Genomic DNA, 21885 nt, shown 5'->3' with positions numbered 1-21885 from the left:
TAGCATGGGGCACGGGTCACTTGCTGGAGGATTCTCTGCTCCTTGAAGTCTTTAAACCACGATTTGAGGACTTCAATAGCTCAGACATAGGTGAGAGGTTTTTTGCAGGAGCGGATGAGTGAGATTCTGTGGCCTGCGTTGCGCAGGAGGTTGGACTAGATGATCATAATGGTCCCTTCTGACCTTAGTATCTATGAATTGGCAAATCATTTGTACTGGTCCTTTGGGTAGTCACTTAAGCCAGGTTTCACTTTACTTTTAATATAATCAGATTGGCATTGAACATATCATTATGAGTTACTGTGGCTTAGTTCGTAGCACATTTGTCTAGAAGCTGGAAGGTCTTGTATTAAAAGCCCACATCTGGATTTCACCTTATACTAAATGCTGATGTGCAGTACAATCCTTACGGGGGTGGGGAGGAGGAGAGCTTGACTATTAGAGGCGCTGTTTTTCCGTGCACAACACTGAACTGGAATACTTACTGCTTGTCTATATATATATTAGAGAGTCTATGATATGTCTCCCAAAGACTAGATATAACCTACAATGTCCCCTACATGAACAAATTCTGACATCCAGGTCCGCGCAAGAGACGTTAAGTGCACAGTGGTTACTTCAGTTCCTGAGTCTGCTCACTAACCACACACAAAAAGCTTACTAGTTTATGAAGAGCTTTTAAATACCAGCCGATTACAAAAAGTCTAAAATCTGCTCTAATCTCTTCATAGTCTTCCATACAAGCTCATGGGTAGTTTTTCCATTTGTCTGACACCCAGACACAGTACTTCTGATGCTACGAATGTTGTGAGAATGCTCCCGACCCCTTGTAGTAACCTAAATAGCTGACATTTTCAAATGCCTAGCATGAGACAAATATTTCAATATTTTTTATGATTCAATGCACACAATACCTGACAGAATGCAGTTAGGTTGGGAGGTTTCCTCAAGGTCCAATGTGCAGTTTATGAAATATAAACTGCACAAGATCTGGCACCCTTCCCATTATGCCAACATCCAGCTTTACAATGCATTAATGTTGTGCCTGAAGGCTAAAGTGTATGTTTTCAGAACAGGAGCTAGTCTGAGTCACTTTTCCCTGGGCAAGATTAAAAGGAGAAAATTTCCCAAGTGATAATGAAAATAAATCAAACTGGCTGTTCATTTAATTGGTGTGGTCTTATGATACAGTCATAGGAAGAACAGACTTCATCTAGGGGCTTACACTGGTGTGGTTGCATAGGTGGCTAACTGCAAGATAGGATCTAACATCCTTTGTTGCCTTGGGTATGTCAATGTAACCTGTGTCTCCACTTCCCTACCTGTAAATGAAGATGTCCTTAATACAAGGATGTTGTGTGGACTGCATTTGGGAAGTAACCTGAATAGGAAGTGCTCTATATATTTGATGCATTATTATTCTCTCCTTGAATTTTGATATTATTCTTGCTCAAGTAAAAATGTTAGCCCCCCATCACTATTCAGTTTCTCCATTTACTCAGTGCTGCAGTGAACAATGTCCTACGACTGCAACACAGTGTCACCATGGAAAAGGTATAATGCATTCATCTTAACAGCATCACGCATAAGGTGCAGACTGAGGCAGTAGGTTAGAGTAGCAGTTGTATATGGTTCCCTACACCTGTAATTCCCTTTCTGACCTCATTCACCTTGTCTGTCCTCTTCTGCTTCAAATTTCTCCCAGTAAAAACTTGCTTCTAACACAAGGCTTCTTAACCCACCTCTCCCCACTGAAATGTTGTAGTAAGTGAAAACGAAAGACCCACAAACTACAAGAGGAACACTGATCACCACCACTTAGTCACATCGTTCTGGATTCCCATCCCCATCTCGACTTCTCCATGTCTATTTGGAGAGTAGCTCCTTTGGGTAGGGACCTTCCTATTTGGCCACTATAGATGTAACATACAGCCCTTTTAAACGTAAGCATCCCCATAATCATCGAACACTACAAGAAATTAAGAAGAAATTAAAGTTTTTTTATGTATGATATTACAGCGTATAGGAATCAAGCAGTAATTCTTAAATAGGTTTCAGAGTGGTAGCCATGTTAGTCTGTATCAGAAAAAAAAAAAAAAACCACGAGTACTTTGGCACCTTAGAGACTAACCAATGTATTTGGGCATGAGCTTCCGTGGGCTAAAACCCACTTCATCACATGCATGCAGTGGAAAATACACTAGGAATATATAGAGATTTTCTCACACACACAGAGAACATGAAAAAATGGTTGTTGCCACACCAACTGTAATGAGACAAATTAATTAAGGTGGGCTATTATCAGCAGGAGAAAAAAACCTTTTGTAGTGATAATCAGTGCAGCAGATGAAGTGGACTTTAGCCCATGAAAGCTTATGCCCACATAAATTTGTGTGTCTCTAAGGTGCCACAAGTACTCCTCGTTTTAATTCTCAAATAGTTTGTGATCTCCCTAGGGGCTCTCATGGTCCTTTATGTTTCAGAAGCTACCAGAGTAGAGGTGTGTGAATGTATAGCAAGGCCTTGCATGTATATAGTCAGTCAACATGATTACTGTGTTCATGTGTTTCCTTCATACTATGTATGTTGTGTAAGGAACAACTGGTGGGAAGGATGGGATACTAATCCAAGAGTGTAGTGAGAAAGAGGGTAATTGCAGAGGGTTAGTGAAACTGCAAAGGAAACGACAGCCACTGGGACAGAGTTAGCTGCTCATTTGGAGGAGCAGAAGAGTTACTACTCATGTCCTCACCACTACACTATATAATATGAAAATTCCCCTCCCACTACAGAAGCCCTATGGAAAATCCTTCAAGTAAACGGAAAGAGGAGGGTTAAAGGCTTTAAAACAAAAACAAAGACACCCAACAATATCCTTCTCTGGTAGCAGTAGCAAGAGCACTAGCATATCATATCAACCTACTCATAAACAACTTCTTAAACTTCCAGCGCAGCCACTGTCACTGATCATGAGTTTTATAAAAAGTTTGTTCGTATGAGGTTCACACGTGCAGGCAAATCTGAGTTGACAGTTTCCCTTTAACACTGTGCTTTAAATTTAGGGGGTGGCAGCTGGCATTTCAAGCCTGAATTTGTGTCAAACAGCAAATTAATACACGGAGTTTGTTGCTTATCCACGACAGGTGAGTTTTTTCCTTCCTTCCTTCCTTCCTTCCAAGGAGTAGTGCTCTGAAAAGCGAGACATAGTAGAAGTATTACCAAGGATGGAGTCTCATGTTTACTGCTTCTACAGTTTCCATGTCAGATGCGCTCAAAATACAAGAGTCTTTTTTCAACCTGCAAGCCCAGCACGTTCAGACTGGGCTCTCAGAGCCAAGTTGGCTCCCTTCTATCCCCCCAAATCACCACCAGTAATAAAGGTTCTGCAAGCTTAATTGACACCTGTGTAACGCCCCTCCCCCCCCTTAACTGCACAGGTGTGACTGATGGAAATTTAATAAATAAGCCTATTCAGAAGGCATGAGATGAAATAGAATCCCCAGATCATTTTGTTATAGCTATGTTGGCTCTGCAGAGATAACAGAGAATCCAATAAAAAATTGTCACTAGAAAGTCAGACAGCACTGAATGCACACATGGAGCATATCTGTGTAGTATGATGGTGCTATTTTTTCCATAGTCTTTTCTTAGTTCCACTCCAGACACTTTTGCACAGACTCACTAACCCGGACCTGCACACACTTGGCCCAGACAACTCAATTTTGAACCTCAAAAATTAGTTCTTGCAGAAACAAGCACTTTGGGGGAGGGGGGTTGAAGGGGGAGAAACACTTAAGATTTTTTTTTACCCCAAAGAGAATTTTAAAAGCAAACAAAACATCCTTATGCCAACGATTGAGACGTCCAGAGAGAAAATACCTAATCTACTTTCATTGCCCGAACAGAGCAAAACACCACCAAAACCAGAGTAAAAAGTTATTAACACCCAACAGTGTTAGTTATGACATGATAGAAACATTTAAAGATATTATTGTATTATGTTATTGACCCAATGGCCAAAATTCCAGCTTCACCAGGAGGGATGCATTAGTCCCTGTAAAGTCAGAGCCATTCTGAAGTCTTGCTATTCGGCAAAAGATGCTTTTGCTTGTGTGTTTCCATTTTTATTAGTTATTGGTACTACCCTAGCCCAGTGGTTCTCAAACTTTTGTACTGGTGACTCCTTTCACAGAGGAAGACTGAATGTGACCCCCTCACCTTATAAATTAAAAACACTTTTTAATATATTTAACACCATGATAAATGCTGAATGCAAAGCAGGGTTTTGGGGTGCAAGCTGACTGCTCTCAACCCCTCCATATCGAATAACCTCACAACCCCCAGTTTGAGAACCCCTGGCCTAGCCCTTTGGAGTCCTAGTCTTGAACCCCATTGTGCTAGGCACTGTACAAACAGAATAAAAAGGCCCTGCCCCAAACTGCTTGCCATCAAGGAGACATTCCAAACCTGAGAGAAGGGGGGTGGGGGGGGAGGGAATATCTTTTCCTGGACCAGCTTCTACTGAGGAGAGAGGCAAGCTTTGGCGCCAGACCTGAAGAGCTCTGTGTGAACTGGAACGCTTGGGTCGCTCACCAACAGCGGTTGGTCCCGCAGGAGAGGTTACCTCACTCCCCACCCCCTTGTCTAGTCTCCTGGGCCCCACACACCGCCACTCCAAAGCGTACGCAGTTTGACAGGCTCCCCCGCGCTCAGGCAGCCGGTGCGGACGGAGACCCCGGGCCGGAGAGCGGAGGCGGCCGGGCGGGCTGGCCAGGCTCAGCGCCGGGGGGGGGGGGGGGGGGGGGAGAAAACCGGGAGGCGCGCGGGTTGTTACCTGCTGCTTCCTCCCGAGCCTCCTCTCCCGGCGGCGGGCGGAACCTGCCTCCTGCAGCGGGGGCAGCAAAGACCAGGGCCGAGCTGCGCAGGGTCGGGCTGGATTTCCTCCGGATCGCCATGCGCCTGAAGTTAGCGCTCTCCGCTCTGCTCATCCTGCCGGGGCCCGGAGGCGGCAGCTGGCGCGCCCTCGCTGCTCAGCGCTCCGGGCACAGCGGGGCTCGCATCGCACCGGCTCGCGCAGAGGGGCTGCGGCTGCGGCGGCTGCTGCTGCTGCTGCCCGGGCGCGGGGCTCGGTGCCGACGGCGCCTCCCCCGCCCGCCGAGAAGAGCCGCCAAGCTGCGGCTCAGCAGCCCTGGAGCGCTGCGGAGGCCGGGCTGGAAGGAAGCCAGCGGCGCTGGGACCCTCCCCAGCAAAGCCCGCCCCGTCCCTGCACTGCAGCTCCCGCTGGCCTTGGACCCCAGGCGCCCCCTGCACCAGCCCCGGTGGCGCCGCCCTGCCCAGGCTTTGTAACTCCTCCTCCCTCCTGCACCTGTCAGGTGAGTCCTGCCTGCGCTCAGCGCCCTCCCCCTGGGAGGCAATCAACCCGCTTCCACCCACCCCGCTATGGAAACTCTGCAGCTCCTCCCCCTCCGCCAGCAACTTCTCGGCAGCCCCGCTTGCCCCCTCCCGCGTCCGACACACCCCGCACGTCGGATCCTCCCCACCCCCAACTTTTGGATGCACTCAGGCAACTGCCAGTCTCTCAGTACCTGCCTTGAACTCTCCGCCCCCTTCTCCTTTCCCGCAGCACTAGCCCAGTGTTTCTGCAGCTGCCGTGCCACCTGCCCCCACACACGGCACGCACCCTGCTCAGGTAAAACCTTTGATCCTCCAGCTGGTAAACACAAGTGCCCTTGATTTGCTGTCAGCTAACTTCCAGACTCCGCTAGTCTCCAAACCTCCCCTCCGCTAGCGCACCAAGAGGCAAAAAGACAAATGCCTCCTTCCTCCCGGCTACAACTCCGCAAAGCTCCCACCCGCAGGACGGAGAAGCAGGGGCAGGAGCTTGTATCGGCTTCCGTTCCTCCTGATTTATCTTCTGCTTCCTGGACTTGCCTGTTCCTCTCTCTCTGCTGATGCGATGGCTTCGCTAGAGAGCACAGAATAAGCATGCATGAACATGCAGGTACCCACACGCTAGCATTCAGTGGATTGGGAAGCTCTCAGACCATTTGAAACCTATCCGATATATTTTTCAGAGTAGCAGCCGTGTTAGTCTGTATTCGCAAAAAGAAAAGGAGGACTTGTGGCACCTTAGAGACTAACCAATTTATTTGAGCATGAGCTTTCCTGAGCGACAGCTATTGAGAGTCTGGGTAATCAAGCCTCCTGGTGAGAACAGATAGATCCCTGCCTGGGGGAGCTCAAAGAAGCCCTGGCAAGTGAGAAGAAATAATGACCAATTTGCTCCAGCAGACCCCTTAGGCAGCAGGGAGAGGCAAATGGAGGAGTTCTCCCATACCCAAGGATTCCAATCCTCTCCCCACCTTTCCATCCCCAAACAGATCCTTCTCACCAGGCAGACTCTGCTTTCCCCACAAACTGCCTTCGCCCCCTCACCACTTATTTCTGATGCCACTCCTTCAAAGATTTCTCCATGTCTATTAGAAATGAGCCTTACCAGGTCACCCCACCAGATATTTTTATATATTTGTTTATAATTTGTATTAATTTGTCCAAATACAGCAACCAAACTACCAGATTCATCATAGTATCCAAAGTAAATGAAGAGGGTTAGGATAAAGGGAGTGAAGGGGAAGTGACATATCTATCTTCAGGGTCTACATTCATCATAGATCTCTCAAAAGTCACCCCAAATTGCTTTGAATGTTTCAGGCATTCCCTTTCTGTGGAGAGCCCATCTGGGTCAGCTGTATCACTGAGCCAGGCATCAGTATTTGGTGGGGATTGACTTTTCCATTTTTGCAGGATTATTTTTTTAGTGACCAAAGCTGCATGTTGGCCCTATGCTGCCTTGTTAGCAGGTAACTTCCAGGTATCAGGAATATATCCAAGAATTAATTTTTTTCTCTTAACTTGAGATATACATTCCCATTTAAACAACTATACAAATATACATTAGTACCCTTTACTGGAAATGTGTATGTTTGCTTATGGAAAATATGCAGAGCATAGTGCTGATAGAACAAAGTGTTGCTTGAGTAATTTGAAATGAGGTGTGTGTGAGACTGTCACATGCTCAGATAACACAATAATAGCGGCCACATAAAAATCTAGACTGTAATCTCTGTCAGGGATGACTCAGCAGTATCCAGAGAGGGAGTGCCTCCACTGGAATAAGGAAAGTCACCCTAGTATCCCGTCTAGCTATATGTGCAATTTTAATAAGGGATCCTAAGGGCACATCAAACACCTCACTGTGTATAAGCCAGTCATTGCTCTACCCTAAATTTTCCAAAGAAACTGGCGATTTGTTTGGATCCCAGCTCAGTACTTTACAGGGGTGTGATTTTTAAGATCCAGAGGTCTGAAAATCAACCCCCATTAAGGTATCTCAAAGTTTGAAAAAAACAAATCAAAGCTTGTCCCAGTTAAAAAAACAAAACCACAGCCAACACTTCAGGAACTAAAATAAAAATGACCACTGTAAGGGTTGCAGTTTGTTTAAGAAATCTCTGTGTGGAGCATGGAAAAGCTTGCTGCCCAAAAACTGAGATACCCCAAATCGCTGGCCACTTTTCAATATTTAAATCCTTATGTTGCAGCAATACCAAATAGGATAATTCTTGTAATTCTTTAATATCAAGTTTTACAAATTCTTACAGCACAAAGATCCTTTTCCTTCACCCTGTGGGGACTGCAGATTTGTAGGCTAATCATTATGTCAGAGCATTTGTTTGACTGGCAGGCCAGTGAGTTTCCTACAACTTAATATCAGGCCTGTTGGGTGTCTCTTATTTTAAAAAAAAAATTATTTCATAAATATTTATTTTTGGGGACTGACAATCCCAAGCAATATATAGTAAAACCAAAATGGAATCCTCCGTGTACAAAATCCATAGTCAAATATGTAGCCAGCCAAGCCAAATCCTGCTGAGAGATTTGGGTGCCACATTGGTCATATATTCTGACCTTTGAACAGAATGCTGTGGAACCAACAATCTGACCAGCCAAGGGGAAATATACAGAGTAAAAGTAGATATATCAAAAAATAGATTAGATCAGGGTTTCTCAAACTTCTTTGCACCATGATCCCCTTCTAAGAACAAAAATTACTACAGGACCCCAGGAGGGGGGACTGAAGCCTGAGCCTGCCCAAGCTCTGCCACCTGGAGGGAAGGGGGGGCGCAAAGCCAAAGCCCCACCTCCCCAGGCTGGGGGGCCAAGGCTGAAGCCCAAAGGCTTCAGCCCCAGGCAGGGGGCCTGTAACCTGAGCCCTGCCACCCAGGGCTGAAGCCCTCAGGCTTGGGCTTTGGCCCTGAGCTCCAGCAAGTCTAAGCCAGCCCTGGCGACCCCATTAAGACCTGGTTGACCCACTTTGGGGTCTCAACTCACAGTTTGAGAACTGCTGGACTAGATTTACTGATCAGACCAAACATCTTTGATCTCATGCACTCTGTTGCACATTCCTTATGAAAAACCTCTGATGGCAGCAGAAGTCCTCCACACAGGGTATCTGCAGGGTAGGCCTTTGAGAGCCATGCAAGTAGAAAGATATTTTATATACATATCAGTTAAATCAGAAAGCAATGCAAAATCTAGCAGTTGAGGATGGTGTGTGAAACCGAGACATATGCTGGTGGACTTCAGGTTCTTGAATTAGTGAATAGCAGACAGTGACCGTGACCTCAATCCTCAACGCCACTTAATAGCAGATGGGCTCAGTTCAGGAGGGGAGAAGTTGCAGCTCCCTGATCCTGGGACTGGACAGGGGCTAGAGTGGCCCAGTGCAGTTAAAAGCAGGGGAACGGGTGGGAGACAGCACTAATGGAGCTATGCTGACTTGGGAGTTGAACCAATTACACCACCATGTGTGAGTAGTGCAAGAGAATGAAAATAGCTTAATCTAAGTGTGAAAAAGGGTTGGTAGGAATCATGAGTCAAAAATCATAGGCGCATCATGCTTCTCTCTTCATTGATGAGTACCACACAGTACTGCAACCCCGACAGCATAATATTGCCACACATAACTGTCATGTCAAACCACATAATCCACTGTTTAAAGTATCCTATTTGTGTAATATTGAGGCACTGAAAGGTGAGGAGACAACTGTTGGGACAAAAATCTATGCTAGTCCCTCATATTCCAAGGTTCAAAATGCCACACTGCTCCTAATGCTTTAGCTAGATTTCCTATTTCATACTGTTTGACCATGTTTGTGGGGTGTGACAAGTACCGTCTTGAATAATCCAATGTGAAATAATCTCTCTTGTTAGCCTTTGGACTCTGTATTACAACATCAGCAGAAATGTGGTTTACATATTGCCAAATTCAGAACCTTGTGCACTGTCAGGTATATACAAGAATGATTAGCAAGTGCAGTTATGCTTTGAAGGTGGACTGAGACTCCTTGAATGATGGAGGATAAAAGTTTGAATAAAGCCCCAGGGATGTGGCTTGGTTTGCAGTATAGTTAGCAGTCCTTGCCATGACTAAGAATTCCAGGCCAGGAATTAGGTAGATCCTGTGTGATGACATTAAAAAGAAGTGGCTGTTAGGGACCTGGAGAACTATAGGGTCTAGTCAGAGTCCAGCAACCTTAACAAAGAATCATCATTATATTCATCACAACCAATTCCTCTCTTCTTTACCACAAGGAAGACTACAGGTTGAATGCTGACTGTTGCAATGCTGTGCTTGTTTTTTTACTACATGTATGCACACAATTGAAGCACATCATCTCGATGAAGCATTCCTGCCCTCATAGCACATTGGTCTCTACTGCTGTTTTCATCTTAAACACATTTTTCTTCCACAGAGTCGCATCTGGTCCATTCTGTTCATATGGTTATGCTTTACTGAAATCGTGTTGAGAAAGACTGTACTGATTACTCCATATTGTTATTGAAAGATTTCTGCTTGGAGGAAGTAATTATTGCTAATCAGTTTGACTAGGTAAGACTTGCAGGATGGCATTCTCATTTATCAAAGTTCCATATTCGTTTTAAAAGTCTCCGAATATTCTTCATCATCACTCCCAGTTTAATGAAGTCCCATCCCCAATTAAATCTGACATGTAGATACCATCAATGCATTTGTCTTTGATACAGATTAACTTCAGGTGAAGGCAAACTTTCACAGAGTCATGTTCATAAATTGGAACAGAAGGAGAGAATCCTAAATTAGGGAAAATACCATCCCCCAGCCCCCTTTCTGCTCCTTTTGCAATGAGAGCTAGCAGCAACTCCAAAAGCAAAGATTTTTTAAAACGATTAGTGATTTTGGATGCACAATTTGAGACAAAGGGGTCTGATTTTCAGACAGTGGGTGCTCAGCACATTATGAAAATTAGGGCCTGTTAGTGGGATCTCAAGTTAAACACCTAAAATCACTAGCCACTTTTCATAATTATGGCCAAATCTTTAGCTTTATGTCAGATCACAGCCTGGAATCAGGTGGACTTCACTATTAGAAAGCTTGTGTTAATACTAGGGCTGTCGATTAATCGGTTAACTCAAAGATTAACTCAAAAAAATTAACTGATTAAAAAAATTAATCGCGATTAATTGCATTGTTAAACAATAGAATACCAATTGAAATTTATTAAATATTTTTGGATGTTTTTCTACATTTTCAAATATATTGATTTCTATTACAACACAGAATACAAAGTGTACAGAGCTCACTTTATATTATTATTATTTTTATTACAAATATTTGCACTGTAAAAATGATAAACAAAAGAAATAGTATTTTTCAATTCACCTCATACAAGTATTGTAGTGCAATCTCTTTATCCTGAAAGTGTAACTTACAAATGTAGATTTTTTTGTTTTTGGAACATAACAATGTAAAACTTTAGAGCCTACAAGTCAATTCAGTCCTACTTCTTGTTCAGCCAGTTGCTAAGACAAACAAGTTTATTTACATTTACAGGAGATAATGCTTCCTGCTTCTTATTTACAATGTCACCTGGAAGTGAGAACAGGCATTCACATGTCACTTTTGCAGCTGGCGTTGCAAGGTATTTGCATGCCAGATATGCTAAACATTCATATGCCCCTTCATGCTTCGGCCACCATTCCAGAGGACATGCTGCCATGCTGATGATGCTTGTTAAAAAATAATGCATTAATTAAATTTGTGACTGAACTCCTTGGGGGAGAATTGTATGTCTCCTGTTCTGTTTTACCCACATTCTCCCATATATTTCGTGTTACAGCAGTCTCGAATGATGACCCAGCATATGTTCATTTTCAGAACACTCTCATAGCAGATTTGACAAAAAGCAAAGAAGGTAAAAATGTGAGATTTCTAAAAATAGCTACAGCACTCAACCCAACTTTTAAGCATCTGAAGTGCCGGTCAAAGTCTGAGAGGGACAAGGTGTGGAAAATGCTTTCAGATGTCTTAAAGGAGCAACACTCTGATGCGGAAACTACAGAACTTGAACCACCAAAAAAGAAAATCAACCTTCTGCTGGTGGCATCTGATTCGATGATGAAAATGAACATGCATCAGTCGGCTTTGCTTTGGATCATTATCGAGCAGAACCCATTATCAGCACGGACGCATGTCTTCTGGAATGGTGGTTGAAGCATGAAGGGGCATATGAATCTTTAGCGAATCTGGCACATAAATATCTTGTGACGCCGGCTAAAACAATGCCATGCGAATGCCTGTTCTCACTTTCAGGTGACATTGTAAACAAGAAGTGGGCAGCATTATCTCCTTCAAACTGTAACCAAACTTGTTTGTCTGAGCAATTGGCTGAAGTAGGACTGAGTGGACTTGTAGGTTCTAAAGTTTTACATTGTTTTATTTTTGAATGCAGTTATTTTTGTACATAATTCTACATTTGTAAGTTCAACTTTCATGATAAAGAGATTTCACTATAGTATTTGTATTAGGTGAATTGAAAAATACTATTTCTTTTGTTTTTTTCAGTGCAAATATTTGTAATAAAAATAAAGTGAGCACTGTACACTTTGTATTTTGTGTTGTAATTGAAATCAATATATTTGAAAATGTAGAAAACATCCAAAATATTTAAATAAATGGTATTCTATTATTAACAGTGCAATTTTTTTAACCACTTGATTAATCATGATTAATTTTTTTAATCACTTGACAGCCCTAGTTAATAGTATACTATTCTATATAATACTAGGGTTGAATTCTGTCTTTGAATATGGATGTGGTACTCCCACAACAACACTAAGAGCTAGGTTTATACATCATAAGACAGCCTATGTCCCATAGATATTACAAGTTATTATGTAAGGATCCATTTTCTCGTCCCATGGTTGGACCCTACTGTTCTGTGCCAATGTCCTCTTGAAGTTATTTATTACATTGGGATTCATTACTTTGAGTTCAATGGACTTTCAATAAGGCCCCGTAGGTGGAGGGAAGGGGGAAAGAGAAAAGAATGCTCCCATAACTTTCCAACAATTTTCTGTTGACACCATATTGCAGGGGAGGAGGAGGAGAAAAAACCATATGGAAACGTGTAACTATAAAAACTAAATGCTGTCTCTCTTGCTCTTTTCCCTTGTTTTGTCCTCTAACTAATCCCAGCCTCTACCCTAGTTTGTCTTTACAGACCAATACCTACAGAGAGCATGAAAAAACTCCCTGGGGTAGGTACTGTGTTTAAAGGTACATGCACATGTGCAATGCTATATACATAATGTAATAAAAATGGTGTATGCATAGAAACCTCACTAAATAATAGAACAAAATGTTTTGAATGTGTACTTTACAAATACCAGGGTGGAGGTTTTTATCTCCTTCTCCTCTAAGTTACTAAAAGAGCGTCAAGCTGATCAAATTGTTTGTAAAAGAAAACCCATCATTAATTAGACAGAAATTCTGGAAGAAATGTCATGGTCACAACCCTGTTGTAACTTTATTTCTTTGTTCTGCTGGCAGTTCTCTTTCTGACACAGCAGCCCTTATGCACCTTTGTTCATTCTCTATACGACAGAGCTGTCAGATACCTAGCATCTCTCTTAATGAGGTGCATGGTACCTGTGCATAAAGTTTGACATTGGTATTAATAATTGGTAGTGACTTAATATAGTGATTTTAAAGCAGCTGCAGTGTTTACAAAAATCTTCTTATGGAATCTCATCCATCCTTGTTTTTGTTCCTTTCATTCTCACCCATGTTCCATGGATTGACTAGATGTGTATGAACTGAGATTTGATTATTTGGAGGAGAAGTTGTGAGGATACTGCAAGAGCTGCTCCTATCCCTGCTTTATTACTTGCATTCAGCATTTAAAAATAGCATGATTATTTTTACTTTATTTATTTACTTATTTTAGGAGAAACATAGCTCACTGACAGCCAGACTTTCCCCTCTATATGCCTGACTCTCTCTCTAATTTTGGAAACCATACTTTCTGGAAATGGTATGTATCTGATTATTTCAAAGCTTTATACATTGCAAATGGGTGTGCCTTTGTCATATGGAAATGTGGCGTGATGAAAACTTTTATATGCAAGCATGAACATGCATAAGCCTAGCAGTGTAAGATGATCTGGTCTGAGCCTAGGACTGGGGTACAAGAGCTCCAAAATTCCAGTCCCACCTCTGATACAGATTCACTTCTGGGGCTGTGGACAAAATGCTTAAATGCTTTGAATATATATTAAAAAAAATCACACTTCTGACTGAATTTGTTTTTAAACTTACTGTTGTTACAAGTACCAAGTTTACTGTGACTGACATTGGAGGGGGAGAAATCTTTTCCTCTGTTTTGGCAGTGTGCTCTTTTTGAGAATCTCCTGCTCAGTCAGTCAGTTTCCCCTGTAATTTGTGTGTCCTTCACATAGTAACAGGGAAGAGAAAAAAATTAAAATAGGAAAATGATGGTAGAACCTCCAATATAGATAATGGGATTCAGGGAGAAAGTGTGGTACCTTAACTTAATTTTAGCTAATTTTTCTGATTTATTTTTCAAAGTTGATGGTGTCTCTTCAACCTCTCGGCCTCAGTTTTTCCATCTGTGAGAGACATAATACCTGCTTCTAGGGATGTTGCGATGATAAATTCATGTGTGTAGAGTGTTAGAAGATGACAAGAGAAATATGTTATTAATTGGCATTGTGCTTAGATATAAGACACTTTTTATAGCAGGAGTGGTACTTATTAAAGCATTTTCTTTTCAGTGACATTGGGCTTCACTGAGATTGCTGATATTTGTGTGCAATGGATTGATGTACCTTCCAGCTCCATAGGTTGCATGACTGCAGTTTGTGACAACTCAGTTATTTACATTAATCTTTGAATCATTCATCAACTGCTTTTTGAAATGCATTAGATGTTCAATAGTCTGACCCCAATGCTGCAATCTGATCCGCACAGGTGGACCCCTGCGCCCATACTGAAGTTAATGGGGCTCTGCAACAACACAGGGACCTATGTTGATCAGATTGCACAGTCATGGTTTAGGACCCCGATCTGAAGCCCACTGAAGGCTTTTGATCAGACCCTAAGCATGAAAGCGGTCACAAATTATCCAACTTATAATGCAATACCATGCTGGTTGGGTGGCCTAGTGGCAGCCATGTAAGAGAGCTGGGCTCCTTTGGTCTTTTTCTCCTGGGGCAAGCAGGAGTTTGAAGCATTAGAAAGGTGTGTCAATGGGGAAAGTGACCCCTTTGAACATGTAGTATTTGACTAACTCTAAAGCAAGACTGTTCAGTCCTTTTTGTTTGGACAGATGGAGGTGCCTTGCTTTGGGGAGGAGCTTCGTACCTTCTAGGAACACAATGGTCATCTTTTCTCCCATAATCATATTCTTTTCGCCTCTTCGTGAGAGTAGGAGAACATGATATAGAGCCCAAACACTCTGCATTCAGAATCCCATTGAACTTCATGGGAGTTTTGGGCACACAGGGCTTGCAGTATTACGCTGGTAATTTGACTCATTTTTTAAATTCATCAGCTAGTGTGGCACACTTAGCACCAGGAGTCAACATTTGCTAAGGCTGAGTCCCCACTCTGGCACTTTGAGTGCAGAAGGTGGGGACCCGCAAGGATTCTAAAAATTAATACTGGCCACTCCAGGCTGGTATTAAACTCCCAAGGTTACAGCTTTTTTCTGACCTTGTATGGGTAGATGCTGCCACTACCCAAGTGCAAAAACCCCTTTGAGAACCCAGGAAGACACACTTGGGAATTCCTTCCTGTGGGCTTCCCTCAAGCCCTTTCACTCCGTCCGGGGAAGAGCTGAGAAAGAAAACAAAGGAAATCAGCTGTTGCCACCAGCTAATTAAACAGCATATGCACAAACCTCTTAGGAACACAAAAATCCAATCCTGTTCTTAAAAAAGATACATTTTATTAAAAACAAAAAGAAAGAAAATACATCTGGAATTTAGGCTTTTTGCTAGGTTTTAAAAAAAAATAATTACAAGGATTAAGCATCAAGATAGCTTCTTGAGGTCCCGCTTAAAGGTTACAAGCAAAACAAAAGCGCCTGGGGTTAGCACAGAGGAGTCCACAAGCCATAAAGAAATAAAAGAGATAAACCTATTTGCGTCTTCCTAGACATTTCCTGACCTACTTACATATCTGGGGTTTCAAATGAGTAGTTTCTAGGTATGTTCTGATGATTTTCGTACCTGGCCCAAGCTTTTACAACATAGCTCCAGCCCTGTCTCTGCTCTCCGGGAGAACAACACAGACAGACAAAGGGGAAGTTTTTTCCCAGTTTTAAAATGTTCTCACCTTCCCATTGGCTAATTTGGTCAGGTACCCACTCCCTTCCTTTTATCTATGGACCTTTTAACCCTTTACAGGAAAGGAAGTAGAGAACAGCTGCTAACAGGGGTTTTATAGCTAATTGGCTGGCTGAGTATCCGTAAAAGAGAGCTCTCCCCCCACCTTCATTTATCACAACATTTCTGATGGATATAAGCAACACTCAGCAACAGCTAACCCCTCAGGGGTAAAATCATAAGAATTAATTGAAATATGCTTAAATGTCTCTTTATTCTTAAAGTCTGCTTTTGTGATAAAGCAACCATGGGAGCTGAAGTTTTTTTTTCCCTTGTGGGTTTCTTTTTAATCCTGTTTTATAGAATCTAACTTCAAGGGTTTTCCCCTCAACAATAAAAGTCTTTTACAAAATGAATAACATTCTTAATATGGCATGATTGTAACAATCTAATTTGAAAATTATTTGTGCATTTTATTATCAGATCCTATGTCTTATTGTTGGACTTAGATACTTTGGCTGGGGTACAGATGAACTCATGAAGAGATTTATAAAGAATAACTAGCGAAGTATGAGTTATTAATTTATTTTGATAGCCATAAAGAGACTATGAGAACTTCTTCAACGCATCAAGATTTTTTGCCAGGTTATTAGAAGTTCATCACTGAGGTGTCAACATTTGTTACACATGCTTGTTCTGAGAGACAAGGTGGGTGAGATAATATCTTTTATTGGACTGACTTCTGTTGGAGAGCCCTAAGTTTTCTCAGGGGAATTTATGTGAATTGAGGGCTTTTATCTCCCCTCAGAGCACACACCGCACCTCCCATTAACAGACATTCTTTATTTTTGTTAATGGTTACTCAAGCAAATGTGGTTTTGGCCTTCCTCCGGCTATTTTCTTATGTTTCAAAGTGATGTTTGGTTTTAGATCCTTTCTCCATTTTTCCATCAAGGTAGTTTTATCTTCCAGATCCAGCAATAACTATTATGTTATATGGAGATCAGGTCCTTTGAGGTACTTTTCCTGTATTTAGTGTTTCTATCCTTATTAATGGTCTCCTGAAATCTTAGCTTTCCACATGGGATTTGATATAATGCTTTAGTTGCAAATAAGCCAAAACTGGTCTATTAATATTCCCTGTAACAGTATGTTTCCATAATGCTATCCTTACAGAATGGTTGGGCAGTGGTTATATACACTTCTTTCCTCACATATATTATATATTGATTATAAAACCCTGGTTAAAATTCTGGATTGTTTTTGAAGGGTGTAAGCAGGGAGAGAAAAGGGTTACCTTGACATTATTGGCACAGACTGTGTGTGACAGTACTTAGTGCACGTTTACATCACAAAATGCATGGCCATGTTTCAGCAGAGAGGCTAAGGACTGAATGTGGCTGGAGATGGAATTAGTTTGTCATTGCTTAAAGCCGTCTCTTTATGTGATCTAGCCAATATCTCTCATCACACATTTGGGGAAGCTTTCCTGCTGCTGCCTGTGATGGACAGGTTAGGTAGATAAACAGGGCTTTCAGTGCCAGCCTTCTGCTCAAGAAAAGGAATGGCTAGTAACTTTGAGATGACTCAAGGAGGTGGTGGTGGAGAACACATGTCAAGGTTCCTTCCCCACTCTGAACTCTAGGGTACAGATGTGGGGACCTGCATGAAAGACCCCCTAAGCTTATTCTTACCAGCTAGATTAAAAACTTCCCCAAGGTACAAACTTTGCCTTGTCCTTGAACCGTATGCTGCCACCACCAAGCTTTTAAACAGGGAAAGAGCCCACTTGGAGATGTCTTCCCCCAAAATATTCCCTCAAGCCCTACACCCCCTTTCCTGGGGAGGGCTTGATAAAATCCTCACCAATTTGCATAGGTGAACACAGACCCAAACCCGTGGATCTTAAGAACAATGAAAAATCAATCAGGTTCTTAAAAGAAGAATTTTAATTAAAGAAAAGGTAAAAGAATCACCTCTGTAAAATCAGGACGGTAAATACCTTACAGGTTAATCCGATTCAAAACATAGAGAATCCCTCTAGGCAAAACCTTAAATTACAAAAAGACACAAAAACAGGAATATACATTCCATCCAGCACAGCTTATTTTACCAGTCATTAAACAAAAGGAAATCTAACGTATTTCTAGTTAGATTACTTACTAACTTAACAGGAGTTGTGAGGCTGCATTCCTGATCTGTTCCCAGTAAAAGCATCACACAGACAGACCAAACTTTTTTGTTCTCCCCCCACTACAGATTTGAAAGAATCTTGTCCCCTCATTGGCCATTTTGGGTCAGGTGCCAGTGGGGTTACCTTAGCTCCTTAACACTTTACAGGTGAAAGGATTTTGCCTCTGGCCAGGAGGGATTTTATAGCACTGTATACAGAAAGGTGGATACCCTTCCCTTTATATGTATGACAATACACATGAAAAAAGTTGAATGAGGATACCTTCAGAGAAGTTAAGGTCAGCATTGTCAAAACTATCTGCTATTTTGGGTGCTCAACTTGAGAGGCCTGGGGCCTGATTTTTCAGAATACTTAACATTTTTATCATAGTTTACATCAGCGATTCTCAAACTTTTGTGCTGGTGACCCCTTTCATATAGCAAGTCTCTGAGTGTGACCCCCCCTTATAAATTAAAAATACTTTTTTATATATTTAACACCATTATAAATGCTGGAGGCAAAGCGGGTTTGGGGTGGAGACTCATAGTGCACAACCTCCTGAGGGGTCCCGACCCCCAGTTTGAGAACCCCTGGTTTACGTGTTCAAAGCATGGTTCCCTTTGACTTCCGTTGCAGCTGGGAGTGCTCAGCACTTCTGTAAATCTGGCTGCATGTATCTCAAATCCGGTGTCCAGAAAATAAAGAACACACAATTAGTGCCCCTCCCCCGTGCAACGATCTGGGCTTATGTGACTTGCCCAGAATTCACCCAGGAACTCTGTGACAGAGGCAGAGATAGAATCCAGTTCTTCAGTGTGGCATTCAGATACCTTACCATGAGGGCAACCTTGCTCTTCCACTACTCTGATCATTCTCAGCCCATTTCTGTTCCCTGCCACCTATTTCCCTTTGTCTGCTCAATAGCTTTACTATCCTCTGCCTGCTTCACACTCCTCTGTGTTCCAAGACAGGTTGTTTCCTCCACCTCTGTGGGTGCCAGCCCTAGGGTTATTGAGAGCCCAAGTGGAGTTGTCTCTGCTCTGCTGTGGTGGCTGGTGTCACAATGGGAGGCAGGATGAGTGATTGCAGGGAAAATCCTGCTGTCCTTGTGCAGCCCTGGGAAGATGCTCAGTCTGGTGAGCACAGAGAAGCTGTGAGGAAGGGTCAGTGGAGACAGACTCTGCTACGCATGTGCAAACAGTGGCTTTTCGTTTCTTTTCTCTCCTCCCCCGTCCCCCAGAGGCTTATAAATATTAGAAATGTGTGGGCAGATTTTTATAGGGAAAGCAAAAAGTTCCAATCCTCACACCAGGCATGGACCCAGCCTGCCAAACTTCAAGTCCCTGTTCCACATCGTGGAAGCACTAGGGCTTCTCAATGAAATGGTAAGGATTTAAAAAACAAAAAAGTCGAAAAGGGTATTTTTCTCTTAACCTTGTAAACAGGTAAGCTACAGTAGCTGGAACTTAAAAGTAAACTAAAATAAAAAATCATCTGCTGACAGCCATCATGGAACGTTTCAGCCCAACTGGTATAGATTTGGAAGTTATTATAATGCAAAGTTACTCTTAGGCAACCTTAAGTAAAGGCAGCAGCAGCACTGTCTGTAATGAATACAGAAGGGTTGGTGCGTGATGACCTCTCTACCTTTACCCAGCAGGGCAAAGAAAGAGGACAGATAAGTGGGAAAGATATCAGACAAGCAACAGTTCTCAGTCTGCTGGCTGCATTTATCTTCACAGACACAGACAAATCCTTTTACTATAGAAAGGACCCTGCCACTCTGGTCAAAACAAATACAACCTTACTTCCACCTGTCCCTAAAGTGCCAGGAAGAAAAGGGTTACTTCAGCTGTCATGTAGGCCAAGCCTGGTAGGCAAATCAATCCCTTCTACAGTTTCTTTCTCATCCGACTGCCAATGAGGCTCATCAGCATTGCGCTGGGGAACATCTTCCAATCAGCAGAATATGGAGTGATTGGCTGTTTGGGAAGGATTTTGACCCCCTTTGCTGCCGGATCCTACTCAGACTTCCTCAAGGGAAGAATGTTTCTTGCTTTACAAGATGTTTCTTGCTTTGATATACAGGTATGGTTTGCTGCACTAGGCATAGCATTCCTAACCCAATTTTCTGCTGATTTCATGTCTTCCTTTGCTTGCACATTGCTTGAGGCCAGAGATTTGCATTTTACAGAGCTTCACAGGATGAAGATCCTCTGCAGATATTGGTGTAATTCAGAGATTATACGAATTTGTGGAAACACTATAAGTGGATTTAGTCCTTACTCCAATGTCTGCCTCAATTTCAGTAAAAGGAAACAGCAAACCATTTCTATTCAGGGCCAGACTAAACTTTTGTGGGCCCAGAGCCAAATATATTTGTGGGCCTCCATGGGACACTAAGCAGGAGAGCCAGAACCTCACCCTGCCCCACCTCTTCCCTCCCCCCCCCATGCCCCCTGGCCCTTCCGCTTGCTGTTCTCCCTCCTCCCCCATCGCTCCATCCACTCCACCTCCCTCCCATCTCTCCCACAGGTTTAAGCAAAGTGAATGAAGTCACTGTATGCTTTGCCTTTATATGGCCATATACTTCTTTTCTGACAAACAAGAAATCTTAATCACATGGACCAACTATCCACTTCCAGGAAATGCAGGCATAAACACGCATGAAACTTTACCCCATAAATAAGCCTAATTTGGTCCTTCATTATCCCATACAATTTTTGACTGCTCAGTGCATGGTACCTTCTAAACCCAGATCTTAATTACATTTATTACTAAATAATATCTTTAGCTGATAAATAAGAGTAACGTTTAATTTCTTTGGCATCCAAAAATCAAAGACTTCTGGACACGGTAGTAAACTCTACATAATAGTAAAATTATAAAATAAATATATTGTATATATACCAGAGCAGGATTGGAATTAAAATCCTTGAGATTTCAATATTTGCACAGAGGATAAAATGCACAATTTCCAGTAACAACAATAGAAAAGTCATGTCTAATGCTCTTTTCACTGCGCTGAAGATGGTGTGGTTTATTTTTTGCCTTTGTATATCATTATTCCTTAATTTCTGGGGCAGAGCCCAGGGCTGGGTTGGCAGAAGGCTGCACATTGGGAGTGAGGGGTACTGGCAGAGCTGTGGGGGAGCCCAGGGCTAGGCTAACAGGGGGCTATGTTGGTCCCTTCAATGAGGCAGGAGCTGGGGACAAGCACAGCAGGGGTGTCAGTCCCCAGAGCAAGGCAGGGGCCGGAGACAAGAGCACAGTGTGAGGGGGAAGGGAGTCGGTTCTCGAGCAAGGCAGAGCCCAAGGGCAAGAGAACAGCGGGGTAGGGTGGATCGGTCGCTGGAGTGAGGCAGGGTCCAGGGGCAAGAGCACAGTGGGATGGGTGTGTGGACAGGATCCTCCTGGGCACAGCATGGAGCTGGTACCTAACTCTCTCTGCCAGAGCCAGGTCCTTGGGAGCCAGTTTTCTCTCTCTCCAGCTGAGCTGCAGCTCCTCCAGGCAGCAGCAGCTGCTCTTCCCACCCTCCTGGCAGGGAAGCTGATTGCGCTTTCTCCTCTAACTGGACTTTTAATGTACTGCCAGGTCCACTTTTTGACCGGACTTTCCAGTCAAAAAACTGGACACCCAGCAACAGGGGCACCGGAAGAGGGGCCTCATCACTTTTAACAGTGGGAGGGCTATGCTTTCCTACTTTTTTCCTGCCATAAGGGTGAGTGATTGTGGGGGGAGGAGAGGAGCAAGTGGTGGGCGGAGCCTTGGGAGAGAGGCGGAGCAAGGGTGGGGCCTTGGGGAGAAGAGGCCAAGCCAAGTAACGTCAAGTAATGCCAAAAAAAAAAAAAAAGCACACCGCAAACTACTTACAGAGACAGTATGGTAGAAAAGAGAGAGAAAGCACACCGCAAACTACTTACAGAGACAGTATGGTAGAAAAGAGAGAGAAAGCACACCGCAAACTACTTACAGAGACAGT

The 21885-nt window shown here is 43.0% G+C and overlaps 1 protein-coding gene and 1 long non-coding RNA gene across 6 annotated transcripts in view; one reads left to right on the top strand and one right to left on the bottom strand.

The window, feature by feature from the left end:
• FGD4 (FYVE, RhoGEF and PH domain containing 4) overlaps positions 1 to 5250 on the bottom strand; it is a 186309-nt gene extending 181059 nt beyond the window's left edge. The window contains exon 1 of the mRNA XM_073321777.1: positions 4835 to 5250. Within this exon, the coding sequence (XP_073177878.1) occupies positions 4835 to 4988 (154 nt within the window). The 5' untranslated portion in view covers positions 4989 to 5250. The remainder of the gene's footprint in view (positions 1 to 4834) is intronic.
• The window catches only part of LOC140902114 (uncharacterized), a 38059-nt gene continuing 21030 nt past the window's right edge, over positions 4857 to 21885 (top strand). For 4 of the 5 annotated variants that reach the window (XR_012156008.1, XR_012156011.1, XR_012156007.1 and 1 more), the window contains exons 1-5: positions 4857 to 5372; positions 9816 to 9952; positions 12590 to 12639; positions 13329 to 13415; positions 16213 to 16437. This is a non-coding gene — a long non-coding RNA (uncharacterized lncRNA). Of the gene's footprint in view, positions 5373 to 9815; positions 9953 to 12577; positions 12640 to 13328; positions 13416 to 16212; positions 16438 to 21885 lie in introns of all 5 variants that reach the window. The other variant, XR_012156009.1, reaches the window with a different exon arrangement.

The sequence above is a fragment of the Lepidochelys kempii genome, chromosome 1 (assembly GCF_965140265.1).
Source record: "Lepidochelys kempii isolate rLepKem1 chromosome 1, rLepKem1.hap2, whole genome shotgun sequence".
NCBI classification, from domain to species: domain Eukaryota; kingdom Metazoa; phylum Chordata; order Testudines; family Cheloniidae; genus Lepidochelys; species Lepidochelys kempii.
Note: the sequence above shows the minus strand (reverse complement) of the source record. Positions and strands in the feature narration are given on the sequence as shown.